The sequence below is a fragment of the Hyaena hyaena genome, unplaced genomic scaffold, assembly GCF_003009895.1.
Source record: "Hyaena hyaena isolate Hyena2069 unplaced genomic scaffold, ASM300989v1 scaffold_390, whole genome shotgun sequence".
Classification (NCBI taxonomy): domain Eukaryota; kingdom Metazoa; phylum Chordata; class Mammalia; order Carnivora; family Hyaenidae; genus Hyaena; species Hyaena hyaena.
In genome coordinates, this window is record NW_024081018.1 from 947,013 (window position 1) to 974,645 (window position 27,633).

General features: G+C 50.5%; 2 protein-coding genes across 2 annotated transcripts; both read left to right on the forward strand.

Moving 5' to 3' along the window:
* Positions 1-1,567: 1,567 nt before the first annotated feature.
* On the forward strand, positions 1,568-15,634 carry EPS8L3 (EPS8 like 3). The gene is made up of 19 exons (XM_039251122.1): positions 1,568-1,615; positions 4,996-5,059; positions 5,211-5,275; positions 6,615-6,773; positions 7,054-7,203; positions 7,317-7,372; positions 7,787-7,926; positions 8,014-8,129; positions 8,391-8,511; positions 8,611-8,672; positions 8,896-8,970; positions 9,306-9,454; positions 12,698-12,779; positions 13,036-13,070; positions 13,583-13,769; positions 13,974-14,093; positions 14,390-14,463; positions 14,931-15,063; positions 15,320-15,634. The coding sequence occupies exons 2-19, from the start codon at positions 5,029-5,031 to the stop codon at positions 15,329-15,331; spliced, it is 1,767 nt and encodes a 588-aa protein (XP_039107053.1). The 5' UTR covers positions 1,568-1,615; positions 4,996-5,028; the 3' UTR covers positions 15,332-15,634.
* An 8,546-nt stretch (positions 15,635-24,180) lies between these two features.
* LOC120244498 (glutathione S-transferase Mu 3) lies at positions 24,181-27,249 on the forward strand. The gene is made up of 8 exons (XM_039251075.1): positions 24,181-24,310; positions 24,648-24,723; positions 25,075-25,139; positions 25,833-25,914; positions 26,008-26,108; positions 26,446-26,541; positions 26,630-26,740; positions 27,051-27,249. Exons 1-8 carry the CDS (start codon positions 24,263-24,265, stop codon positions 27,147-27,149), a joined length of 678 nt encoding a protein of 225 aa, XP_039107006.1. The 5' UTR covers positions 24,181-24,262; the 3' UTR covers positions 27,150-27,249.
* Positions 27,250-27,633: the final 384 nt, after the last annotated feature.

The following is a 27,633-nucleotide window of genomic DNA, read 5'->3' on the forward strand; positions in this document are numbered from 1 at the left end:
TGGGGCTCCTTGTTTCTCTGTCCTGACTTCACGTGCTTCTCTGCAGTGGGCTGTACCCCTCCCCTGTCCCTGGTCCTCTGTGCGAGTGCCTCCTGTGCTTGCGCTCAGGGGAGGCCTATGGATGGGACGGGCCTGTCCCTAGCTGGGTGGGAGCATGGCCTTAGCCGGGCACTCGAGCCTGTGCTGGGGGTAGAAGGTAGCTACAGCCTTGACGAAGCTGGGGCTGGGGCTGGAGGAGGCAAATTGACAGGCTGTCCTAGCCTGAGAGAGGCTGGAGGACCAAGAAGCAGAAGAGCCAGGGAGGCCTAGAGGGCTGGTTCCCATGAGGCCACACGAGGGGCTGGCTCAGCAGGCACCTGCTCCCTGGGCCCCTGGAGCTGGCTGCCCGATGGACTCTGGCAGGTGGGGAAGGTGCTGGCCACGATCCACCCCGCTGGACTCCAGATCATTCAGGGTGGCGTTGGCCGGGCTGGGGGTGGGGAGTCAGCCAAGGTCTCCCAGGACAGCCCCAGGAGGCCAGGGACAGGTGACACAGGCTCCACTGCCTGACCACAGGACTCTCCACAGATCCTAACACCTACCGGGTCCTGACCTCTGCCCACGAGATCCAGCAGCACATGGATTTCTGTGTTCCCTTGGGGTCTGTTTACATGCTGCCCCCTTGTTAGACTGTGAGCTCCCAGAGGGCAGGCAGCCCAACCCACCCTGCATGCCAAGGAAGGTTTTTAAACACAAGGAAGCACAGGGCCTAGGTGTATTTGTGAATAGAGACAAAGGCAACTTGGCAAGTTTTTCGTCTTTGCCGAAGCCAGCCAGGTATCTACCGGAGGTCTGAGGTTTTGAGGCCGGGGCGGGAAGGAAAGCGAGCGGAAGAACAAGAACTGGGGTGAGAGGACTCCCTGCTGGGGGGGAGGAGACAGAAGAAAGGACAGAGTGCCTTGCCCTGCAGGAAAAGCCTCAGCTCTTTATGTAATACCCACGGTGGGTCCAGTCCCTGGTCCCCAACTGATCTTACAAGATCCATGTCCTGCTCGCAGACACCACCTGGGCACACATGATCATGTATCCACACGGGCAGCACACACACACACACACACACACACACACACACACGCGCCAGTCCATAGCTTCTCCAATGCCTGGGGTCCACCTCCAGCCGTCTGTCCCCTGACCACAGAGGCCAGACCCCGCTGGGTCAAGGGTACCCTCTCCTTCTGGTCCCAGCCCTAATGCCTGATGCTGAGCTGGGATCTCAGAGGAGGTACCCCAAAGGCAGAGGGAAGAGGAGGCCACCCCCTACCACCAAAGGCAAACAGAGAAGGACACCAGGAAGCAGGGGTCTCTGGCTAAGCTTGGCACTGCCACGGGTCTAGGCTTCCACGCTGAGCAGGCGGTGACCTCAGAAGCTTCCACACCCACCAAAGTCCAAAGAGCACAGGTGTGGCTGCCTCATGGCCTCATCACCATAAGGCCCGCCTGCTCACCCAGGGTCCTCCTGCTCACAGGGCCTCCTTCCGTGGCCACTAGCAGAGAAACCACTGCCTTCCCACTGCCAGCATCGGACCCCAGCTCAAACACCAGCCCCCGCAGGGGAACAAGCCTCACTGGAACACAGGTAAGGGTCTGGCCTTCAGGAAGACCAGGGCTCCGCCCAGCTGCAGGGGAGCCCAGGGTGGTGGGAACAACGAGGGTTCTTCCCAGGCCAAGGTCTCCAGCCCTTTCCCAGATGCAACCCGGAAGAGCAAGCCCAAGAAAGGCTTGGGACTCAGCTGCTGGCTAGCCGGCTGGGAAGCAGAGCAGGGCGAGCCAGGGCTCCAAAAGCATCTCTGGGCTCCTTCTCTGTGATGTCTGTGATGTAGACACCCATTCCCTGCTCTAAGCCCCTAAATTTGGGGGATACATAGGGGAAAGCTGGCTGCTATAGCCCTATGGGCCAAAGCCAGCTGCCTCCTGTCTGTGGTCTGGGGTCTTGCAGCTTCGGATGCTTCTCTGGACCTGTCCAGAGGGACCCAGAGGGACCATCCTGGCATGAGGGGGAGGGGAGCAGGGCAGCTGCTAACCATGGCTGAACTGTCATTTTCTCTTCTTTCTCTTCTGGACCTAGAAGGAGGAAGTATTCTAGCCTGGGACAGCGGCGGGGGGGGGGGGGGGAGGGGGCAGTGGGTAGAGTGAGGGGGAGGAGCAGGTGTCTAGGACCCTTTACCTTTGGAGGGAAAAGAAGTGTTCCCAAACAAGGAACACAGAGCTAGCCGCCTTCTCCACAATCCTTCGATTATTTCTTAGCAACTGATTTCCCCATCACTGAGTCATCTTATCAAATCATCTGTTATTTTCATAACAGTCCTCATAAACGGGTGTGGGCCGCTCTCTTATACTTTGCCCGGGATATTTCAGGGTTTCTGTACATGCAGGCACACCATGTAGATGCCTGGTATCCATACATTTGATACCCTATTCATGACGCATGCATATGTCATTCAAAGAACACTCACCCTTGACCCACATGCTCATTTAACTCCCAACCCACCCCACACATGTGCACGCACTGTGTTACCTCCATTCCGTTTCAACATATTTGTAATCTAAATTTTTGTTAATGTTTTATTTATTTTTGAGAGAGAGAGAGACAGCGTGAGCAGGGGAAGGTCAGAGAGAGAGGGAGACACAGAATCTGAAACAGGCTTCAGACTCTGAGCTAGCTGTCAGCACAGAGCCCGATGTGGGGCTCGAACCCATGAACTGTGAGATCATGACCTGAGCTGGAGCCAGATGCTTAACCAACTGAGCCCCCCAGGCACCTCTAGAAGCCCTCTGTGCCAGGAAGGCACTGGAGAGAGAGCAGTGGCAAGGCAAGTCTGTCCTCAGCAGGTCACAGCCCAATGACAGAGGCATATATAAGCAATGAAAGCATGGGGTGTGCAGCTAGACAGGGCTAGGTTCATTCTCCAGTAAATACTCTCTGGTGACCTCAGGCCTACTACCCTCCTTGAGCCTCAGAGTCCTCATCTGATAAATGGAACAATAACAGTACCCACCCGGTGAGTTTGCTTTGAAGATTAAATGAATTGGTGAAAGTAAAGTCGATAGACCAGTGCTCAACACTCAGAGCCAAGGAAGTAAAAGCGATGGTAGTGGAAATTAAATATGTTTGTGGGACACCTGGGGGGCTCAGTTGGTTGAGCATCTGACTTTGGGTCAGGTCATGATCTCATGGTTCGTGGGTTCAAGCCCTGCATCAGGCTCTGTACTGACAGCTCAGAGCCTGGAGCCTGCTTCAGATTGTGTCTCCATCTCTCTCTGCCTCTCCCCTGCTCACATTCTCTCTCTCTCTCTCTCTCTCTCAGAAATAAACATTAAAAAATAATTTTAAAAAATGATGTTTGTAAGGGCATGGCACCAGCCTCACACCAGAGTGGCTGTCTTTGTCAGAGAGAAACAGATGAGGTTGGGTGTGGCCTCAGAAGGGCACTCTGGGCAGGGGGGAGTGTGGTGGTTGAGGGGGGCTTCACTGAGGAGGTGATCCTTGAGTTGAATTTAAAGGGCTGGGTAGGACTTCACACCAGTCAGAGTGGCTAAAATGAACAAATCAGAGGACTCTAGATGCTGGCAAGGATGTGGAGAAACGGGCACCCTCCTACACTGTTGGTGGCAATGGAAACTGGTGCAGCCCTCTGGAAAACAGGGTGGAGTTTCCTCAAAAAATTAACAATAGAACTCCCCTATGACCCAGCAATAGCACTGCTAGGAATTTACCCAAGGGATATAGGAGTGCTGATGCATAGGGGCACATGTACCCCAATGTTCATAGCAGCACTCTCACCAATAGCCAAATCATGGAAAGAGCCTAAGTGTCCATCAACGGACGAATGAATCAGGAAGATGTGGTTTATCTATACAATGGAATACTACATGGCAATGAGAAAAAATAAAATCTGGCCATGTGTAGCAACATGGATGGAACTTGAGGGTGTTATGCTGAGCGAAATAAGTCAGGCAGAGAAGGACAAATATTATATGTTTTCACTTATAGGTGGATCAGGGGAAACTTAACGGAGGACCATGGGGGAGGAGAAGGGGAAAAATAGTTGGAGAGAGGGAGGGAGGCAAACCATGAGAGACTCTTGAATACTCAGAACAAACTGAGGGCTGATGGGTGTGGGGGGGAGGGGGGTGATTGGCATGGAGGAGGGCACTTGTGGGGATGAACACTGGGTGTTATATGGAAACCTAACTGACAATAAACTATAAAAGAAAAAAATTTTTTTAATTGAAAAGGGAATAAAAATAAAATAAAATAAAATGTTTCCTGAACAAAACAAACAAACAAATAAATAATAAAGGGCTGGGTAGGGAGGGGCCCTGGCCAGAGGGTTCAGAGTATGGAAAGGTGAAGAAACAGGAAACTTGATAAGGCTTTCAGAGACATGCAAATCACTGACCAATCCTACAAAGCCCCATCATAAACATGCCTACATGCATGCGTGCAGACTCATACACATACACACACACACACACACACACACCCCTCCTAAGTGGGCCACAGCTTCAGAGGTGGCACGTGCAGAATGAAACAGGCTTTGACAAGAGACTTGCTTTGGCCAGGAAGGCCGCTGTTCCTGCCGCCTCTCCTCCAGAAGCGAGGTGCGGCCCATGAACCTGGCATCTTTCACATTCAGGCCCAGGACAGGATATGTTCCCAGGTGTCTGTCCACACAGCCTTCCTGAGCCCACAGGAATGAGCCTTACTGACCAAATACTGAGGAGCCAGGAGCCTGCCTTGGGGCCCCCGGGCCCAGCCAAGATGGGGCTTCTCGGAGAGTGGCATATCTGAAGATGATTCTGGAAAGGCCCCTGGAGCCAGACGTTTCTGGTCTGGTCCTGGAGGCCCCGGGTCAGAGCCCGGCCCAAGCCTCGGCCTGGGTGAGGGATGAACTGCCAGAGCAGCCCTCCTGGTGTCCCTCCTCCCCAGCGCTGATGGTTGTCTCTTTGGTTCAGTGTAGATTCTAGCAGACGTCTAACAGCGCCAACATGTCCCGGCCCAGCAGCAGAGCCATTTACCGTAAGCTCCCCGCCTCAAGTCCCCTCTCTTCTTCTCCCCATGAACCCACTGCCCTCGGGGGTCTCCCTCCCCTCACTGACTACCCCCTGTAGTTGCTCATCTCCCCTGCCCTGTTCTTGTGTCCCCATCCCCTTGCTTTGCACCCCTGCAGTGCACCGGAAGGAGTACTCACAGAACCTCTCCACAGAGCCCATGTGTCTGCAGCACAGGGTGGAGGTGAGTAACCCTCGGGAGCTGCTCTTTGCCCAGGACCTGGCATGGCTGGAGGAAGGAACGTGGGAGGACAGCGGTCCGTGCAAGGACTTGAACGGACCACTGTCTCAGAGGGGAAATGTCTGGCCTTGAGTTCCCAGGGCAGCCATGAGCCGCTTGGAGGCGGGCACGGAGGCTCTGGCCCTGCCCGGACGACACCAGCACTGTGAGATCTAGTTGCCCTAGGCCTGTTGACACCACAGGGAGGGCACAGACCAGAAGGAGGGGGAAGAGCATATGCCTGACCAGGCTGAAGTATCTAGGGTAGAAACAGCCCCTGGGCAGTGGCAAATCTAGGCTCTCAGGGAGAAGAAGCAGAGAGGGGCACAGGGCAGTGGTATGGAGGCTCACCAGGCAGCTGGGTTGGGGCTCCCTCAGCCAGCTGGGTTGGGGACAGGACTCCAGGGCTTCATGGCAGAAGTAGGGGTTGGGAAGGGGCTCCATTTAGGCCTGGCAGGTGAGAGCAAGAGGAGCCATGTCTGGGATGCCAGGCATTTGCTCATGAGGTCAGGGACCCCTGAACATGCAGGCAGTGTGAACTCCTGGAGCGGCACTGGGGACTGGGCAGAGAGCAAGGCGGATGGTAGCCCCCCCGACAAGGGCCTGGGGGCAAGGACAAGGGATGGGACTCTGACTCGTGAAAGCGGCATTTGGATGAGAGAAGGGAGGGGTGTCCTTGAGGAAGGAGAATAAGAGCAAAAACATGATCAGACCAGCCGTGGGCAAGCCTCTGAACGGAGACCGAGATGATGATGGACCTCACCAGGCAAGAATCAGGAAGGGAACTCTTAATCTTCCTGGGCCACTGGGAAGGGACGGACTAGCAGAGGTGGGAAAAGCATTCTGGATATGGGGAACAGCACGAGCAATGTCAGGGAGACAGGAATGCTAGGTCAGTGAAGAGAAGGACCAGGCTAGAATGGTGGATTCCCAAATGGGGCAAAAAGAAGACAGGGACAGAATCTGAAGGTCCTGTAACCCACTCAGAAGAGTGCAGACTTTATTTGTCGGGTTACTGGAACCCACACCTACCACCATCCAGCCCCCCTGGACTGTTAAGGGCCATAACTGTCCTTCCTCCAGACTCTGAAGCCCTCTCGTGCAGCTCATCAGTCCCTGACTTGGGGGCCCTATCCTAACCCAACCTAGCTCTTCCATTGGCCCTTGAAGGCTGCTATACGGGGCTTGCCTGGGACAAGGAGACCAGGGACATGTCTTCCTCCTCTACTGCCTCTCCCCCACCCCCACACCTGTCTACAACCACCTGTGAGCCCCCTTTCCAAACCTCCTCTCCCCCCCTCAGCATCTGATGACGTGTAAGCTGGGGACTCAGAAAGTCCAAGAGCCCAAGGATGCCCTGAAGAAGCTGCAGGAAATGGATGCTCAGGGCCGGGTGTGGAGTCAGGACTTGTTCCTGCAGGTCAGAGATGGCTGGCTCCAGCTGCTGGACATCGAGACGAAGGTCAGCCCTCCCACTGTACTCTGCAATGGATCATAGCTACCGTAGGTGGTGGAAAAGCAAGCATGCACCCCCCCTTCCATGCCCCAAATAGCAGCCACCTGTATGCATATACAGTATACACCCAGGCCCAGGAGGAGATGGGGGACAGAGGCGCAGAGGTCAGGGAAGATGACACCCCTGCCCTGGGCCACTAGGAGAGCTGAGGCAACCCAGGTTAGGAGTTTCTAGGGGCTGTCATGGCCCTCAGTGGCCTCACAGCCAAACCCTCTGTCTGGCCCAGGAGGAGCTGGACTCCTATCGCCTGGACAACATCCAGGCCATGGATGTGGCACTCAACACTTGCTCCTACAACTCCGTCCTGTCCGTCACAGTACGGGAGTCGGGCTTGCCAGGCACCAGCACCCTGCTCTTCCAGTGCCAGGAAGTGGGGGTGAGTGGCCAGGGGTAGGGTTGGGGAGAGAGTGGGCATAGGGCCCATCAACCATCGCTCTCCCCCTGAGACTCCGCCACACACATACCCTTCCTGACTGCCGCTTCCTCCAGGCAGAGCAACTGAGGACCAGCCTGCAGAAGGCCCTGGAGGACGACCAACAGCAAAAGTAGGCAGTCTCTGCCCTGGCCCACCCTCGGGACCTCAGAACTTGGGCCTGGCTAGGCCAGGCCTTGGCCCCACATCTCGGGGAGCCCGGAGGCCTGTGGCCCAACCAACCTGGGTCTGGCCCAACCAACTGGGGAGGGAGCAGACTGGGACCGGGGTGCCGATGAGCATAGGGAGGAGCTAGGGCTAGGACCAGGGAACGCTGGAGACTATCCCCTGAGGCTGACATGGGACCAAGAGGGCCTGGCAGGCAGGCAGATGAGGCAGGGTGGAGTCCAGATGGGGACCCGGGAGCAGGGCAGGTGGGGCTCCTGGAGAGAGGTGGTGAAATCCCTCAGTCCTGGGGCAGAAATATAACCAGAGCCTCTGTCCCAAGAACCCCATCAAAACTGTGTCTCTGTTATGTGGTCAGCAGACCCCAGTCTGGAGCCCCTTACCCAGGCCAAGACAGATGGAGGGGGCCCCCTCCGGAAAGACCATTCCCTAAGGAGCAGTTACCCCCTCCAGAGCAGGGGCCCTCTCCAGAACAGCCCTACCGGATGACTCCAGAGCACAGTAAGTTTGGGGCATGAGGGCAGGTGGAAAGCAAGGTTTGGATCAAAGATCAAAGAGCCTCTGGGCCACGGTCCCCTTACATTGCAGACATGCCACCATCCCCAAGGTCCCTGCCACACCACTCCAGTGCCCGAGAACCAAGCACCTTCACTCTGTCTCCTCCAAGGGAGTCCCCATCCCCCGAGAACCCAGAGAGGGATGAGGTAACTATAGATTATCTTGGGTTTGCTGAGGCTTTCTGGGCCTGGTCCAAGGGAAGACACCAACCCTCCCCCTGCCCCCAGGAGGCCAGGTCCCAGGATGGCCAAGGAAGGCCAAGGGCTGAGGAGAGATGGGGAGGCTTGGTCAGACCCTGGGCGGGGCTTGAAGCTCCTGCTGGAGGTGGGGAGGCATTGGGAGGAGGCTTGGGAGTTCCAGGGTGGGCCCGACCACCCACTCAAGAGCACGGGTTGTTTGGGGTCCAGGAGATACTAAACCACATCCTTCAAGACATCGAGCTGTTTGTGGGAAAGCTGAAGGAGGCCCAGGCAAAGAACAGTCATAAGAAGAAGAGACTGGGGAAGAAAAAGGGCAAAGATCAGTGGGGTGAGTGCTGAGGGCTGGGGGGAAGGCTTGGGGGGACGGCTGGGGGATGTGGTCTTGGGATGATCTACAACCCACCACCCTTTCCCCCACCCCCTATAGGGATAACACAGGCAGAGTACATTGATTGCTTCCAGAAAGTCAAATACAGCTTCAACCTCCTGGTATGTGGTTCCTCAAAAGTTCCACAGTCCTCCCCTCGCCCCGCCCCAGCAGCCCCCTTCCCTTCTCTAACCCCTCCCCCTAGAACCTCCCCTCCTCCTCTTGGGACTTTTTTTGGAGAGTGCCAGGCTCCCGACCAAGGCCAGAACAATTATGGGGCCCTGCGGTCCTGGCGAAGGTAGGGAAGGGTGAAGGGTAGTAGCACATAACGCCCCGTGTCCCTAGGGGAAGCTGGCCGTCTGGCTGCAGGACAGGAATGCCTCCGAGTTCGTGCACATCCTCTTCCAACTTCTAGACTTTGTGAGTCTGGGGATGATAGGGTGGTGAAGAGGGGCGGGCTCCTTTAGGATGGAGCAGAGGCCAGGGCGGCAGAGGGAGGCTGTGGGGTCTGCATCTCCACGATACAACCTCTTCACTGACTCCAAGGTACCATCCCTGCTGTGTACAGAACCCCTCACAGGCTAGATGGGCTGGGGTCGGAGCCAAGGACCCCAGGATCCAGGAGACACAGGAAAGAGCCGCAGGCCTGTGGATGTGCCACTGCAAGATCAGGAGGCCAGGAGTTCCAGGCCCTTCCACGCCACCTTGGCCCTGGGGGAGCCTGGGCTTCCTGACACCTTCCATTTCTCCCCTAGATCGTGGCCCAGTGCTCTAAGCCTGGCCTACCGACCCGCGTGATTTCACCCCTCCTCACCCCTAAAGCCATCGACCTGCTGCAGTCCTGCCTAAGCCCACATGAGAGTGACTTCTGGAAGGCTCTGGGTGTGGCCTGGACTACCAGCCGGTGAGTGAGGACAAGGCCTGAACTGAATCGGGGTGAGGGGCATGGGGCCACCAGGCACGACATTGGCGATGGCAGGCTCTACACTGTCACAAACCGGCAATAGCTCAAAACAAATTCAGAGGGGCGTCCTCTAGATAGAGTTCCCAACTTTTTATTAGGCTAACTATAAACAATTTAAAAAAACAAACCTGCCACTCACCATCACCCACCACTGAAGGAGAAAAGAACAATTCTTCCCAGGAAAGCAGAGTTGGCAAACTTCTATCAAAATATTTTCTTAGGGTGCCTGGGTGGCTCAGTCGGTTAAGTGTCTGACTTTGGCTCAGGTCATGATCTTGAGGTTTGTGGGTTCGAGCTTCATGTCGGGCTCCACGCTGGAGCCTGCTTCAGGTCCTCTGTCTCCTTCTCTCTGCCCTACCCCCCACTCACACTCACTCTCTCTATCAAAAATAAACATTAGGAAAAAAAACTTCAGGGGCACGGCTCAGTCAGCTAAACGTGTGACTTCAGCTCAGGACAGACCTCACAGTCCGTGAGTTTGAGCTCCAAATAGGGCTCTGTGCTGACAGCTCAGAGCCTGGAGCCTGCTTCCAATTCTATATCTCGCTCTCTGCCCTCCCCCAACTTGTGCTCTCTCTCTCTCTCTCAAAATTAAATAAACATTAAAATTTTTGTAAAAAAAACTTCAAAAATTAAAAACATAATAAAATATTTTCTCATTTTTGCCAAGGACAAAGTGAAAACTCTCGATTCAGCCAGAACTTAAGAATCACTGACATAAGAGATGCAAATGCCACATCAATAAGGCCTGGCAGCCAACAGACCTAGGGGACAAGAAAGAGAGAGAGAGAAAGAGAAAAAGAGAGAGAGAGATTCCACACCGGTATTGCTGTGAGATGGGCAGTGTGATAGTCAGGCCAGGGCGACACGAGTGAGCGGGGGTGGGGGTGCTCCCAAGTGGGGTGCACTGAGCCGAGGCATCAGTGAAGCATTCACCAGACACAGGGTGGCCCGGTCCTCAAGAGAGAGGTCCCCGCTGGCTTGTGGCTTTAAGTCAGCACAGAAGTGACAGCTGGAGCTTTCTAGAGACAAGCACTCCAGAGGGAGCCCTGGGACCTCCCTTAAACCAGCGAGGCCTGTCGGAGCCCAGGAGAGAAGAAGAGACACCTCCACGTGCTGGTGGCCAAAGGAGAAATGGGTGGAGGCAGCAAAGAGAAATCCTAGGGAATTCAAAGGAGAAAGAAAAAAGTAGAGGCATGAAAGCCAAGAGAGAAGAGGGCTTGAGAAAGAGAGAGAGGCGTCAACCAGGAAATGAGGCCAGTTGTGTGAGTGAGTCTCTTGCCAATTGGGCAGTTCTCATTTCAGCCTCATTAAAGGAATTTTTGTCCAATTCATCTAAAGACATGAATCATGATCCAATGTAACTTATTTACCTTATCGCGGTAGAATATACATAAGATAAAATTTACCATTTTATTTTTTCTATTTTTTTAAATTTTTTGATTGTTTATTTTTAGAGAGAGTGCAAGTGGAGAGGGAGGGGACGGAGAGAGAGGGAGACACAGAATGGAAAGCAGGCTCCAGGCTCTGAGTTGTTAGCACAGAGCCTGCTGAGGGGCTCAAACTTACAAGCTGTGAGATCAGGACCTAAGCTTCAACCAAGTGACCCACCCGGGCACCCCGAAATTTACCATTTTAAAGTGGATGATTCGATAGCTTTAGGTACCTTCTTGGTGTTGTGCAACTACCACCTCTATCCATTTCCAGAACTCTTTCATCAAGCCAAACAGTACCCGTTCCTCCATCTCCCCAGCGCCTGGTAACTTTTATTCTCCTTTCTGTCTCTGTTTATTATTTTAAATATAAAGTGAGGTCAAATGTGCCCTAAAGTGTTCTCCCATTCCTTAAAACGACCAAAAATCAGTGAATGAGTGAATTGAAAGACAAATACAAAAAAGAGACTAACCAAAAGGATGTAAAAACTTCCAAAAGAGTTGAATTTTTGGCAAATTATATTTAGGGGACTTGATTGTAGGCCAACTGATCAGAATTTATAAATAACACTAAATGCTGTGGTAATCCAGAAGGAGGTGGACCATATAAGGCCAGTGGATTTGGCAATCAGGAGATTATTGGGACCTTAGAAGAACTAGTTTCAATAGAATCATAGCAGAGGTAAAATCAGGTTGCAAAAAACAAGGAGAGAACCAGAGGAAAGAAAACATATGAGTGGGGCATAAAGACACATTCTCCAAAAAGAGAAGGTCATAGAATGACAGCCAAAAAGGACTATTAGCAGGGTCCAAGGAAGATTTGAGCATGTTTTTAGGGTAAAGAAAAGGAACCAATTAAAAAGATTCAGAAGAGGGAATGGAGATGCCTGAGTGGCTCAGTCAGTTAAGCGTCCAACTTCAGCTCAGGTCATGATCTCACAGTTCGTGGATTCGAGCCCCACGTGGGTTCTGAGCTGATATAATGCAGAGCTTGCTTGAGATTCTCTCTCGCTCTCTGCCCCTCCTCTACTTTCTCCGCCCCCCCCAGTCTCTCAAAAATAAATAAATAAACATTTTTTAAAAAGATTCAGAAGAGGGAATGATTTATTTGTTCCCATTGAGTAGATATTTATTAGCTCCTTCTGATGTACCACCCACAGTACTCAGAACTTCCTTGAGCTGAGTGGGGATTCCCCGGGACAGGCAGGTGGAGAAGATTCTTAACAGAACGAGCCTGGAGGCCCCCAACAGCACTGCCCTTCCTGTAGGGGGTGCGGTGGGTGAGAGGGCAGGCTGGCAGGCAAGCACCGTCCCCACCCTACATTTAACCACAACAGCTCCTACGACCGCAAGGTGGAGTTCCACACTCGAGTTAGCTAAACAGAAAGAGATCTGCTGCCAAGAAATGAGAAACAGGTTAGGAAAACCCTGCCAGAGACCCGGAGGGGGTCTTCCAGTCCTAACGGTCTGCGGTTCCACCCCGAGTCAGTGCCGTTAAGTGCCCTGCATGTTCTGGAGTTGATGTATCTGCACTTCGCAGGGAGAGGTGAGGCTGGCCTACATATACTCACACGGTGGGATGTTTTCATGCTTAACTATGTGCCCTGTGTGGGTGCCTGGGGCCCTTCAGTTGTGCACACTGACCATGACCTCCCTTACCTAGAAGATCCCGAGGCTAGACCTTGCATCTGCTCCCTCTCCACATCCAACAGCCCGCCACGGAGTGGACTCAGTGTTGCTCTCTCCCCAGGGCCGACTGGACAGGCAGTGAACCCCTGCCCTACCAACCCACATTCTGTGATGGCTGGCAGCTTCCGGAACACTCCAGCCAGGTAAGGGGAGCTTAGCAAAGAGCCCTGCTCAAAGGCCTGGTCTCTGGCTACTTGCTGCCCATTCAGGCCAAACCATGGTCCCATGACAATGAAGCGGTAGGCGGAGCCATGTGGGTACCCAGATCTGTGTGGTGGACAGGCAGGGGAGGGCATGTGGGGCAGGTATGTGTGAGTGGGGCTGTGGTCTGATACCCCAGCTCCCCACCACCATGCTGGTTGACTGCCTACTCTTGCCCTCTCTGTTCTTTCCTTGCAGGCACCCTCAGGATACCAGGACTCTGCTTCCCCCTGGTATGCCCTGGGCTTTGTCAGGACTGTTTGATTTGGGGGAGGGAGGGAGGGAGGGGACTGACCCTGTGGATCTGTGGATTCTACATCTCAGAGACCGTCTTGGCTCTCTTTTAGCAAGACATGTGTGTGTACAGCACATGTCTCCCCTACCTCGGGTGAAAAAGCAGGTTTTTACCTTCCCAGACTCCAATCCTTCTCGTGATACTGTCCACACATGCCTCTGATTTCCCAGAGCTCAGATGTAAAGCACTCAGAGGAGAGCTCAGACATAGAAAAGCCCACTGCTAGAAGAGTCATCAGAAATGAGAGACATTTCAGACCCCTCCTGCCTGCAGAAGCCCCCACCCCAAGCCCCACCTTACACGGCCCTGCCGTTACACCCCCTTGGCAGCCGAAAAGGCACCACCAGACTCTAGGCAGGAGGTATCTGGGTCTCTGGGGCTGGGACAGGGACTCAGTCTCTGAGGCTCCATTCTCCAGCCATCCTGACTCTCCGTGTGGCTGGGGGGTAGCCCCACATTAAGGAGCACCTACTTGGCTCAAGAGGAGACACACGACCACGGCCCTCAGCCCAGGGACCCCAACCACGTGTCCTCCAGCCCCAGACTTGCCAAGCCAACCCTGAAAATGCAGGTTCTCTATGAGTTTGAAGCTAGGAACCCACAGGAACTGACTGTGGCCCAGGGAGAGGTTCTGGAGGTGAGACACGGGCTTGAGCCTAGAAAAGTAGGTGGTGGTTAGTGGGAGCCATAGGGGTTGGTGGTCTGGGTGTGGGGCTGCTGGGTTGGGTGGCCTAGATAGGGAGGAGAAGGGTGAGGAAGGGCAGGAAGCAAGAAAGCTTTGTGGGGGGGTGGATGGTGGACAGAGGATCTGGTGACTGAGAAGTCATGTGACTCTTGGCAGGTTCTGGACCAGAGCAAGCGGTGGTGGCTCGTGAAAAATGAGAAGGGACAGAGCGGCTACATTCCCAGCAACATCCTAGAGCCCCAACAGTCGGGGCCCCACAACCAGCCGCCTTCTCGGGTACTACCCAACCTAAACTATCCAGATGCTACGAGTCAGGGGTGGGGGGCAGGAAGGATTCAGTGACAAGTGGACGAGATGGCCCCGGCTCGATTTAATCAGTGTCATGGCAGGTTTCCTGGGTGCCAAGTGTACCATGGGGCCAGAGCAGAGAACAAGCCCTGTCCCCAGTAGACAAGCGAACGATGGAACGAGATGAGTGATCTGAAAGGAGCCGAGAGCAGGGGCCCAGAGGATGCGGCCTGTGGGTAGTAATGAGACAATATGGCCTCTGATTACATCTCCCCCGATTCCAGGCGTCGATGCTTCGACTTAGCTCAACGCCTGAGGAGGTCACAGCGTGGCTGCAGGCAGAGAACTTCTCCACAATGTAAGTGCCCAGCCCCACAGGGGCTGTTGGGAGAGCCTCTGTAAAGGACCCACGTAATAACCAGGGAAACCTGGAGACCCAGAACACACACGGCACAGTGCTACATCTGCTGAGTTAAGGAGAATAGGAGACAGGCATGCCGATGCCCCTCTAGAGCACTGAGAGAGGAGCCTCTGCCTCCAGGAAGGCAGCAGGACCAGAGGAACTCAGCCAGCCGCTGCCCCGTCCCACCACAGAATTCTCTTTCTGGGGCATTTCTCTGTTCAAACCCAGGAGTCCTGACACTGGTTCAAGCCGACATGCGTATCCTTCACCTCCAGACACCCTTTTCCCTGAATCCTCCTGTAACCCAGCCTCCAAGCGCACACAGCTCCTTATATGATACTCCAACAGCCACCAAGCCCCAAGTACTCAGGCCCGAGTCCTTCTGCTCTCCCACTGACAGCTTCTGCTGCTCTTGTTCCCAGCACGGTGAGGAGCCTCGGGTGCCTGAGAGGGAACCAGCTGCTTCACATGAGACCCGGAGAGCTCCAGATGCTGTGTCCGCAGGAGGCCCCCCGGGTCCTGGCCCGGTTGGAAGCTGTCAAACGGATGCTGGGGGTGAGGACAGCCCAGGACCCTGACCCCCATGGGAAATGCGGGGTGTTCCCTGGGTGGGAATGAGAGTGCCAGGTGGACAAGCCCGCAGGCCCAGCCCCAGGATGGAACTGAGTATGGCGGGTACCGGGCACAGGGGATGTCCCCCCAGAGGCCTGACTTCACCTGCATGCCGCCAGGCTCCAAGCCAATTGATGGCATGAGTGCTGGGGGTCCCTCACCTGGCACCAGCCTCACCTCAATTGTTTTCTTTGCTCAGATGAGCCATTAGGTGCCAACCCAAACACCTCTAAGACCAAGAGCCTCTCACAAGCAAGATGGCAGATCTGATTCTTTGTGGAGCCCTGAGAAATCCACTCTGATGCCCCCAGTTTGCAGTGAATCCCACACCCCAGCTCACACAGCAAAGAGGACGAGCAAGCCTGGAAGTTGAGACAAATAGTTCCCCTCCTCACTGTGTTGAGGGACCCCCACCCCCACCCCAGTTACCACCTATTTATTGTATCTCTTTCCTAAGCCTGGAGCACTAATGCCAGATTTGTCAGGACTCTCTTCAGCCCCTTTCCTCCCCAATAAAAGCATCTTTGAGCTTCATATGTTCCTCCCTGTAGCTTCTTCGGGGCCTGGCAGGGAAGCAGGGGAGGTGGGGCACCGGGCATGAAACAGCAGCAGCCCCACACCCACCACTGGGTCAGACTATGAACGGAGTGGGAATTCCCACTGCAAACCTGGAGCTGAGAGGATCTGAGGATTACGGCCCAAGCTCTCCTTATTCTCTTTCTAAACAAACTTCAAAATAAGGAAGGCTATGCTCACCATCTTTACCCCCTGTGTACACTTCTCCCAGTAGATCCCCAGCCCCCTGGGAAAACTGAGGCACAACACTGCCCAGGAGCAAGGGTACTCACCCGGGCCGACAGTGCTCGGTTTGGATCACAGTCGCCGATGGTCCAGAGAAGCACTAACAAGCACGTCGGTGGCTCCAGGCTCTGCTTGGCAACTTCTTCTAACATGACTGCTGTCCCCCTCTGTTGGGTGAGCCAACCTTGAGCTCCCTGCCCTGCTTGCCTCTTTAGTGGTGGAGCATAGGGAACATTGGCCTGGAAGTTGAAAATCCACCAACTGGCTGTTTGAACTATAGCAAATCAGTGTCTGGGTCCCTTTTTTCCTCACACAGGGAAAATGTTGGTGGCTTCCAATATTTAATGCACATCGCCTTTGTAAATCTCATAGCTGTCCTGGACTCCTCTCCCTACATAAAAGGTTATATTTTTATTGATTTAGCCTACAGATAAGGCTTGACGCGCCTAAGGGTTGACAGCCTTTGTGGGTTCTTAAGAGGTTCCCTTAAGTCTCTCTTTTGTCTGGACCCCAGATTTTACCCTATTTTAAAAATGTTTATACAGGGGCGCTTGGGTATATAAATGTTTATACCCTCCCCTGCTTGTGCTGTGTGTGTGTCTCTCTCTCTCAGAAATAAGTAAAAAATTTTTTTAAAAATTTATTTTTTTAAATATTTTTTTTATTTATTTCTAGGAGAGAGAGAGAGAGAGACAGCGTGAGCAGGGGAGGGTCAGAGAGAGAGGGAGTCACAGACTGAAACAGGCTCCAGGCTCTGAGCTGGCAGTCAGCACAGAGCCCGACGTGGGGCTCGAACCCACGAACCGCGAGATCATGACCTAAGCAAAAGTCGGACGCTCAACCGACTAAGCCACCCAGGCGCCCCAAAAATTTAAAAATAAAAAATAAAAACGTTTATACATGTTCTTGCCCCCCCATTAGAGATTCTGTTTCAGTGGGCTTGAGGTGGGCCCAGGAATCTGCATTTTTAAAATGTGTATTTATTTTTGAGAGCAGGGAGGGGCAGAGAAAGAGGAGGACAGAGGATCTGAAGCAGACTCTGTGCTGACAGCAGAGAGCCTGATGTGGGGCTCGAACACACGAACTGTGAGATCATGACCTGAACCAAAGTAGGACACTTAACTAACTAAGCCACTCAGGTGCCCCAGATTACCCTATTTTTAGAAGGCCTATGTCATTCCAAGTTCCTAGCCTCCGAAAGTCACCTCTTAGCTGGTAACACTGAATAGGAAAGCTTTTGCTTTCCAAGCTTTTGCTTTCCGTTCACAAAAGAGAATAAAGGGAGCCTGACTGTCCAGGGGCAAAGTTAACTAGAGAGTTAATTTCCTGGAATGGGCAGAGGAGGTGTTAACCCAGTGCCTTCTGGGGCTTCAAAGAGCTGAAGGAGCCCTTGATGCAGGGAATGACTTCAGGACCAGAAAAAGAAAAAAAAGTGTTGTAGCACAGGACTCTCCCCCCACCCCCAACCCCCGCCACCATCGCTTCTCAGCCTTTTGGCTAAGATCAAGTGTAGCACAGGGCTCCCCAGATGTCCCAGCAAAGACTGAGGTGAGGTGAGGGCCTGTCTGGACACCCAGGCACAGTGGGACTGACACAAGTCTCGCTAGTAGACAGACCTGGGTTTGAATCCCAGCCCCGCCATGAGACCTTAAGCTTAGAAAGGCAACTTAACCTCTCCAGGCACTGTTTATCTTCTATAGAATGGGCATAAAACCTATTTCACAAAGTTGTTGTGAAGCTTACATTGGAATAAATTAGCCAATATCTAGACTCTTGCCTGCCATGTCACAGGTATTCAAAATATGTTTGTCATGTCAGGTTAATTTGTGACTGGCCTTCTGTGATCTTGGAAGAGGAATCAGGTGTGTTAATTCATGTGTCCCTATGCATTTACACCTTTCCCCCCCTCTTCCTTTTAGCAAGGTGTCCTGTTAAAAAGCCCCAACCTTGGGGCACCTGGGTAGCTCAATGGGTTGAGAGTCTGACTCTTGATTTAGGCTCAGGTCCTGCCTGATCTCATGGTTTGTGAGTTTGAGCCCCGCATCAGGCTCTGTGCTGACAATGTGGAGGCTGCTTGGGATTCTCTCTCTCTCTCTCTCTCTCTCTCTCTCTCTGCCCCTTTCCCACTCATGCTCATGTGCAAGTGCTCACTCTCTCTCTTTCTCTCAAAAAAAAAAAAAAAAAAGTCCCAGCCTTGCTTCAGCCACCTAAGGGGGAAATGTGATTTCCCACACCCGGGCTAGGGGGCTGGGGCCTCAGTGTCCTGAGAGGCCATGGTGTGGAGGCCAGGCCAGAGTAGCTGCCTCCCCACCACCCTCCACAACAGCAATTCTTTGGTGGCCAGAGTCTCAGTCACTCTGTAAACATAAATGAACAAGCATTTTATAGTTGAAAAAAAAAAAAAAGGGAAGAGAGCCTAAGTGAGGAGAACAGCAGCTCCCTGGGACCCACAATCTTCCCAAAGAAGAGAGTGCCCCACGAGAGGGAATGTTTAATACACAGTTATATATGACCTTTTTGTTATATCAAGGGTTACAAACCACCATGAGAAAGCACATTGCAGAAAATCATAAACTTTGCTTATGCTTTTAGTATGTCAAGGTTGCAGGCTGCTTAAGTATGGGAACAGCACTTGGGGAGGTTTCTAGTCTTTAATCTGAGATATTTTAGGTTATTCGCTAACAAAGCAGATGTACAGTGTGTGCTCAGGGCAGAAATCAAGCCCACGCTTTGAAGTTTGGCGAAGTCATTCTGACCTTGGTAAAAGGCTTCCCGTGGGAGCCTAGGAGCAGGGCCCACAAACATTATAAGTTGAAAATTTCCTTTATTATTTCCCCCTTGGATCAATAATCTTTCCTCAGAAAGCATTATTTTATGTCCCTTGGTGCCAGGATACCTGGCTTGTCTGCCCTGGGTCCACCAAGTCTCTTGTTGCTAGATGTGAATATATATGTATTTTTTATATAGGATTCTTCACTGGGGGGAATTTATTGTAACATAAATGGTGGGAAACCTAAAAGTGATATATGTTCTCTATTAAGTCCAAATGATGAGCATAGTACGTGTGCTTGGCTTCAGTTGTCCAGTTTTATATCTGATATAACAGTTGTAACAAAAATATGTGGACAGTAAAAGAATTCCAAGAAGTAGAATTTGAAGAAACCAATGTGATGTTGGAACAGACATAGAAGAAAAAATCCAAAGAATCCTTTACATACATTTTGACAACAGGGTAGGGAAATCTATGATTACTTATGGGGAAGGATGAAGCATGGGCATAGACCAAACATAATGTATATTCCCATGTTTCTTTGGAGTGGTAACTTAACATCAGAAGAAGGCAAAATTCAGTCCCTGACCTCAGGTTTTCTTAGCATAAAGAAAAGTGGCTATGAGCATGCTCCAAGAGCTGGTATAAACTAGATGGGGTCTGGGCTTGTTATCTTAGGTAAGGAAGGCAGGGCCTTGCTTATTCCTAGGCTGGAACCATATCAGTTGACCTTGAGTCCAGGCCTCTGCAGAGAAAGCTAGTGAATGTGTTTGTTAGTGGGGTCTGAAAAAACACAATAGGTGATTAAGAGGAAACGGTTGTCTGAAAAAGAAGCTTTAAACATTTTGTTAGTTTTAACTTCATTAACCCTGTGGAGCACGGTTTCAATTCTCAAGTTATGATCCCTCCTTAATCTTGAAGAATTAAGACAATAACCATTTTGTCCACTTCTTTATTTTTCAGATGAGGTTTGGGGTAAAGAGCAGTTTTTACAAACCTTAGCTGTAACGTGCCTATGTGCTGGGCTAAGCAGAAGTTTTTCACTTAAAGGTCACAGCAGCAAGGGAAATAGAAGCAACATGGAGTGAGACATGTCAAAATTTTTCCCCCTGTTATAATTTCCTTCTGTCAATCATTCATTCCATTTCTATGGAACATGGGTGGAGGTCCATCTCCTATAACTGCTTCAAACCCAAATAGGGCACAGTAGGGTCTTTGCAATGGAAGGAACTGAGGTGTGCGGGACTCAAATTTTGGTCCCTTGTGCTAATGGAAGGGAGCTATCAGAGACAGTTCTTCAGATGTCAGGCTGGAAGCATCCTCAGACAGAGTGTAAACCGGGCAGTGGAAACCAGATGGGTTTTTCTAAATCATAATCACCAAATGTCTCTGGTGATATCAGGCACAAAGATGGTCTACACACGAGCTTTGTGGCAATTTCTCTGAAGCTGAGGTCAAGTTGTCTAGCATCTGTTTAGGGCTTTAGGGAAAAAGGGCAGTTTTAGTTAAGAGAATGGAAGAAGACTGGAAACCTTAGTTTGGAAAGCCAAAGCTAGATATTTGAGGAAACCAGGAGAATTCAGGATCTAGTCTAGTTGATAACAAACAGTATTAAAATCTACTATCTACAAATATGTGTTCTTGAAACATATATTCTTCCTATAATCACCCTCATTCTTTTTTTAAAAGAAAAATTATTAATGTTTATTTATTTTTGAGAGAGACAGAGAGACAGAGTGTGAGCGGGACGGGGGCGGGGGGGGGAGGGCAGAAGCAGGCTCCAGGCTCTGAGCTGTCAGCACAGAGCTCAACATGGGGCTGGAACTCACGAGCTGTGAGATCATGACCTGAGCTGAAGTTGGACGCTTAGCCAACTAAGCCACCCAGGTGCCCCTAATCATGCTCATTCATAAAGATAGCCAAACCGAGACTAACTGGTTAGTAAAACAAGTCGTTTTAACAAACTTGGCCTAACTACTTACATACGCTCAGCAAGAATAGTGACTGACCATACAGATTCTTTAAAACTTGCTTTGCTGCAACTTTTTATAAGAAATCTCTAGATTACACTTTAAAATACCCTCTTGAGACCAGAAGCCAATCTAAATACTTGCCATCAAACTTGCCTGTAACCTCTAGATTTGGGCAAATTCTTCTCCTCGAGGCCCCCAAAATATCCTGAGGTTCTTGCCCCTGCCAGGAAGTGACATTCTTTCCTTACAAGTAAGGCTGCTGGGAACTCTAAAAGGAAGGGTATCAGGCCAACATTTCCAAGGGACTCTCATAAAGTCAACCTTAATTCCTTAAAACTCTCTGGTCATATCTGACTCTATGCAAGTTTCTTTAGAATATGACATTGCAGTCAAAGCCTTGATAATATAACCAATGTTTCCAATGGTGTCCCGTTACAAGGAGAACAGATTTTTACTGAATTTATGCAAGTAGTTATAATTGCCATGAAAGAAAGTATGCCCACTGAGAGTTTCTGAATTTCCGAGGGTTCAGGTGGGGAGAAGAGTTAAATGCCTCACTTTGTTCACAAAGGAATATTTTATTATATTTCTGTAGATCATAGATATCTTAAAAAGAAAGCTTCCACAGTCTGAAAGAGCAAACATTAGAGAACCAACAATGTTTTAAATAAGTCACTAAAAACTATAATCATCTTTCTCAATCCATTTAGCTCCGTGTTATTAACTCTTTTTAAATGCAGCTTTTTCTATTCTAGAAATTTTTATTCAGCCTAGTTTTATGACCTTAAAGGTATATCAAATACCTGTATTTCTCAAAAAGTTCCTTTTATGAGTCTCCTTGAAGACAAAACACATTTTGCAAGAGCATCAGAATAATAATTATAAATGACAAAAGATTTAAAAATGGACATGGTTAAAAGTCTGATATGAGAGCTCATTATAATATAGCTGGCAAGGAGATCTGGTTATTTCTGTGTCACATAGCATTTCAAGAATCATAATATCAAGTGATCACCTTATGACAGGACATATTAAAACTTTAGGAATTTCATGCTTTCTTTTTTTTTTTTTTAAGTTTATTTATTTATTTTGAGAGAGAGAGAGGGAGCACACAGGAGGGGCAGAGAATGAGAGAGAGAATCCCAAGCAGGGCTCAGCACTGTCAGCACAGAGCCCGACGTGGGGCTCCATTTCACAAACTATGAGATCGTGACCTCAATTGAAACCGAGAGTCAGATGCTCAACTGACTGAGCCACCCAGGCGCACCTCGTGTATCTTCTAAACAGTTATAGCATTTATCCACACGATACAACCTAAGGCTTATTATTTATTTGGCAGCGCTTTCCAAGTAACTTATCGTACCAAATAAATGAGCCTAATTAGTCAAAAAAGAGTATTTAGGATTTGAATTTCTGGGAAGTTTGTTTAAAAAAAAAAAACCTTAGAATGTTTTAAAGCTTGTGTCTACATAGGATCATAGATTATTATAAAACTTAATATTTAATTACTCTTTAACCAAGGGGGCCATAAAAGATTTTATGGAAGGTTATATAATTATTAGCAAAACTTAGTTCTTTTAATATTGAGAAGATTTAGCTTTTTTAAGTAATTAAAGACCTGATAGAAACAAATACAGAAACCTTGTTTTTCTGAGCAAATAGGAAACAAGCAAATAGGAAAACACCTTGTTTATAATTTCTTATCAAGAGCATACCCATAATCCCAGAAACTCTTGTCTTTTTTTTAACAGAAAGAAAAAGAAAGTTTTAATTTTACATCAGTGTACTTTTAAAACTCTTTTTATTCCAGTCTTGGTCTGTCCTCACCACACATAAAATTTTTTTCAAGGATTCTCCTTCACAAACTTTCTACAACTTTCTTTCTTATCTAGATTTTGTCCTAAATTTTCCCTCTGTAAATAACCAGGCTCCTTTCAGGACAAAATTATTTTCTCGGAGGCTCCTTCTAGGGTTTCAGTCACCTGAAGAAAGCACCATTTGGCCAGAAGGAGCAAGTGTCACTTCTCCTGGGAGCTGAGAGATTCAGTCTCTCATATTTCTAGCCATAAAATTTATTCAAGCCTTATATTAGTAATATCAGTATAATGCCAAATTAAAACAACCAATCCATCAACCCCCCTCTGGGTTATTCCCACCTAGAGAACATTACTGGTAACCTTTAACAGCGAGACTAAAATTCAGGATCTCCAACTCAAATTGATGGAGGTCTGGACATCAGAACTCACCAAAATATGCCTGTCACGGGCTGAGAAGTCAGAGGGGCACAAAGGGCCCATGCTGATACTGAGCACCGAGTTCCCGATGCCACCCCGGATGCTGGCAGGTAAGTTGCTCTGATATCCTGCCGACTGTGCCAAGAATTGTCCTTGAAAAATGAACAAACCTATAAATAAAACATTAAAAATTTTTCTTTAAAAAAATATTTTAAAAAAAAGGGGCGCCTGGGTGGCTTAGTCGGTTAAGTGTCCGACTTTCGCTTAGGTCATGATCTCGCGGTTCGTGGGTTCGAGCCCCGCGTCGGGCTCTGCGCTGACTGCCAGCTCGGAGCCTGGGGCCTGTTTCAGTCTGACTCTCTCTCTCTGACCCTCCCTTGCTCACTCACTCTCTCTCTCTCTCCTAGAAATAAATAAAACATTTAAAAAAATTCTTTAAAAAAAGAAAAATGAACCTTTTAGAATTAAAACAAAACAAAATAAAAAAAACCAGCGGGAGTGGGGAGAGCATTTTATTCACGCCCAGGTGAAGACAGCTGCCCAGGGCACACTATCCTCACAAAGAGAGTGCCCCGTGAGAAGAAATGTTTAACACAGGGTTATATATGTTTTTTTGTTACATCAAGTTTCAAATCATCGTGATGAAGCACTTTGCAGAAAATCACAACCTTCGTCTTAGACTTTAGCATGTCGAGGTTGCAGGCTTCGGAGGTATGGGAACAGAACTTAGGGAGGTTTTACTCTTATCATTAGTTTGAAATATTTCCTTTGGGTTATTTACTAACGAAGTAGATGTATAATGTGTGCTCAAGGCAGAAATAGCACCCATGCTTTGAAGTTTGGTGAAGTCATTCTGACCTTGGTAAAAGTATAGCCTCCCTGGACGCCCAGGGGCAAGGACCACAAACGTTAAAAGCTGAAAATTTCCTTTATCACCTCTTGGTACTTGCTCACCTCCCCTATCCCACCACCCACTCGCTGCTGCTAGAGAAACTGGACATGAATCTCACTCTCCAGGACTAACCAGGGCTCTGGCTGCTTGCGTTGTTGATGCTCCTCCAGCCCTGGCTGACACTATTAACCAACTGAGCGCAGCTCCACCGCTGGGGAGCGCAGAGCCCCAAACCCAACAGTCTCGGCGGCTACCCAGGCCCAAACCCAGGGATTGCCATTGCCAAGGGGTCACAGCGCGTGCGTCGCGGACCCACGCTGGCAGCCGGATGGAGACAGGTGGGGGCGGAGTCAGAGACGGGTAGGGGCGGGGCCAGAGCGCACACGTTGGCCCCGCCCACTTACGTCGGTTATAAGGCCCCGCAGGTTCGCAGTCTCCGTTCGGTCCTCGAAAGGCACAGAGAAACATCACGATGTCGTCCAAGTCGTCCATGGTTCTGGGTTACTGGGATATTCGCGGGGTGAGTGCGGTCTCGACGGCAGAGCCACTAGGTCAGAGAGACTGTCGTGGAGGTGGCGGGGGGCTCAGGGCCAGCTGCCTCTGAGAAAAGGGGTCTACTTGAGAGCCTGGCGTCCCTCGCCACAGAGCAGCCTGCCCCAGACGAGCTCCCCGACCACAGGGGCCGACCCCACCCCGCCTCTGGGATCGCGGGCCCCGGATAGGGCTGAGGATACGGCTTGGCCGGCCTCTGGGATGCCGCTTAACTACCGCACAGTCCGGGCGAGGCAGTTGGTGGGCGGGGGTTGGGGTCAAGTGGGCGCCGCGCAGGCGCTGACCGAGGGGGCTTTATCCCTCAGCTGGCGCACGCCATCCGCATGCTCCTGGAGTTCACGGATACATCCTATGAGGAGAAACGGTATACGTGCGGGGAAGGTAATGCAGCTCCCGGTGTCCGTGCGCCCCAGCGCTAAGCCGCTGGCCTTCCAACTGCCACTGTCTTCCTGTGCCCAGAAGGTGGCATCACGACTAAGTTGGTTGGGACGTCTGCCCCGGTCCCCGGGGAGCCCCCTGCTGTGTCCCGTGTGGGAAGAGATGGAAGCCTCCTTTATCTGGAGCTGGGGATCCTCCTCCTGCCAAGGTCCAACCGCATCTGACCAGAGACGCAAATAGTTAACCTGGAGGGCTGGGAATGTGAGGTATTAGGATCAGGTTATTTCCTTAGACCTTCCCACACTCCTCAGGCAGGATGTTAAGGAGGTCGGGTTCCACTTCATTCTCTTACAGCTCCCGATTATGATAGAAGCCAATGGCTGGATGTGAAATTCAAGCTCGACTTGGACTTTCCTAATGTAGGTGGCTTTGGGAGAAGGGGTGGCAGAAGGGAAGGCCGTCAAGCATACCCTTGCTTCTTCTTTCCTCTCTGGTCTAGGGGGACCTAGAAAAGGGGCCTTTAACCTGGATACAATAAATAGAATTCAAGGGTGCCTGAACTTGGAGAAAAAAATTACATTTTCATTTCCACTAACCGCTAACTAAAAGTTAACAGTTCCTTCTCTTGTGAATATAGGCAATACGTGACATAGGTTATTAGCCATGCCTGTGACCTTGTCACTAGCAGAAATTGGGTATTTTCATATTCTGTTACACGTGTGGCAGATATTGTACCGAAATATTATTCATATGCATACTTTGAAATTATGATAGGTTGTTACGCCTGCTTTTTTAGTGCATTAATTACTCTACCATAATTTTGTTTCTTTAATGTTGTATAAATTGTGGAAAAATATATAACTTGCTTTATGCATTTTAAAAATCGTATTATCAGAAAGGGTCCATGGCATGCACATACACACACAGAGATTAAGAACCCCAGTTCTGGTACCAAGTGGGGACCCAGTTGCCATCTTCTGCTTCTTGCCTTCTTCCTCCTAACATAGCATCTCTACTGTTCATGCCCCTGCAAGTCTCATCAGCCCCAGGAGAGAGAGGCGGGGACGTAAGAGAGAGTTGGTTGTTCATCTGACATGTCCTTTTCCTTGCAGCTGCCCTATCTCATGGACGGTAAGAACAAGATCACCCAGAGCAATGCTATCTTGCGCTACATCGCCCGCAAGCACAATATGTGTGAGTAGGGTAGGGCTGGTGGGGGAGACCGGGCTGGTGGTTCTCCTGAAGGTGGAGAATTCCAAGGGTCATTTCTCATCCTTTGGCCTACAGGTGGCGAGACTGAAGAAGAAAAGATTCGAGTGGACATCATGGAGAACCAAATAATGGATTTCCGCATGCAACTGATACGACTGTGCTACAGCCCTAACCTTGTGAGTTTCCTTAGCAGGCAGGCATTAAGGAGAAGGACCATTTTGAGAAACCAAGGGGTAATTCTGCTCCATTCTGGTACTTCTGCTTTCCCACCAACCCAGTTTGTCAGAAGAGGAAACAGAGCTCCTTTATTTCCTATATTCCCTATTGGGACCTGGGGGGTTCCATTTGTCATACAACTCTGAGATGTTGGCCCCTCTTCCTTTCTGTCCTGCCACGCCTACTGAAGGCAGTAAAAGGAAGGCACCTGGAGAAGGGGGCCACTAAATATCCATCACTGGCTGTGCCCTGACTATTGTGACAGCTATTGTCTCTCTCTCTCCCCCTCCCTTCCAGGAAACACTGAAGCCTCAGTACTTGGAACAGCTACCTGGACAACTGAAACAGTTCTCCTTGTTTCTGGGGAAATTCTCATGGTTTGCAGGGGAAAAGGTAAGAAGAAAGGAAAGGGAGAAGATGCCTTTCTATCTCCCCAGTGTTAACGAACTCCCCAGAACTGACCGTCTTACTGTTTTTCTAGCTCACCTTTGTGGATTTCCTCACCTATGATGTCTTGGATCAGAACCGTATGTTTGAGCCCAAGTGCCTGGATGAATTTCCAAACCTGAAGGCTTTCATGTGCCGTTTTGAGGTGATGCTCCCTGTACCTTTCTCTTACGGAAACACTGACAACCTCCCCTGATCCTCAAGGGACCCCACTGTCATAGGTTCTTTCTCAGCACCAGCGTTTGCTTAAAGGGGGTCAATGGCTGGACACTGCTAAACCTTTCTGTCTTGGGAAGGGCCTGGCTTCTACACCCTAAAGGCGCTGTCTACATGAAATGGCAGCCAGGGGAGGGAGGGATGGTGTGGGGCAGGCAGTGTGTGGATGTCACTGCTTCGGAATGGGTCTGGTGCACTGGGTTAGAGTCTTTCTCAGGTTTGGTGCACTTTCCCTTCAGGCTTTGGAGAAGATCGCTAACTACATACAGTCTGACCGCTTCATGAAGATGCCCATCAACAACAAGATGGCCCAGTGGGGCAACAAGAAGATCTGCTGAGCAGGAGGCCAGCTTGCACTGTTCTGTTTGGTGCCATTCTGCCCCTCGGGGGACTGTACTCTCTCTTCTCTGCTCGTTTCAATAAATAGCATTTAGGCTGCTGGTGTCTAGCTGGATTTCTTTTGGGAGTAAAGGCCAGAGGAGAGTAAGGCTACGTGGAGCATTTCCAAGATGTAAATCCAATCACTGCAATATACAACACCCTATACCCCAGCTGCGTTCAAAGCTAGAGGTTCTTGCCCAAGCCGTGAGAGCAAGCACTAGGAAAAAGCCGAGACTGCACAGTTGGAGGGGACACAGGTGTGAAATGGGACTGGGATCCCTGCGAGGATGTGGTGTAAATGCCAAGCAGAACTGTATGAAGGTACTGTGGACTTCACGGAACTGGAGTTCAGAAACACACCCTTCTAGGTGGGAATGTAGTGTGATAAAGACAGAACTTCAAACTGGTGGGCTAACCGATAAATAGGATTGGGGCAATGAC

Coding starts and splice junctions, on each gene's coding strand:
- EPS8L3 (XM_039251122.1), top strand. CDS start 5,029: ATGTCCCGGCCCAGCAGCAGAGCCATTTACC. Junction 5,060..5,210: donor CAGCAGCAGAGCCATTTACC/GTAAGCTCCCCG, acceptor GCACCCCTGCAG/TGCACCGGAAGGAGTACTCA. Junction 8,130..8,390: donor AGAACCCAGAGAGGGATGAG/GTAACTATAGAT, acceptor TTTGGGGTCCAG/GAGATACTAAACCACATCCT.
- LOC120244498 (XM_039251075.1), top strand. CDS start 24,263: ATGTCGTCCAAGTCGTCCATGGTTCTGGGTTACTGGGATATTCGCGGG. Junction 26,109..26,445: donor TGTGCTACAGCCCTAACCTT/GTGAGTTTCCTT, acceptor CCTCCCTTCCAG/GAAACACTGAAGCCTCAGTA. Junction 26,741..27,050: donor CTTTCATGTGCCGTTTTGAG/GTGATGCTCCCT, acceptor CTTTCCCTTCAG/GCTTTGGAGAAGATCGCTAA.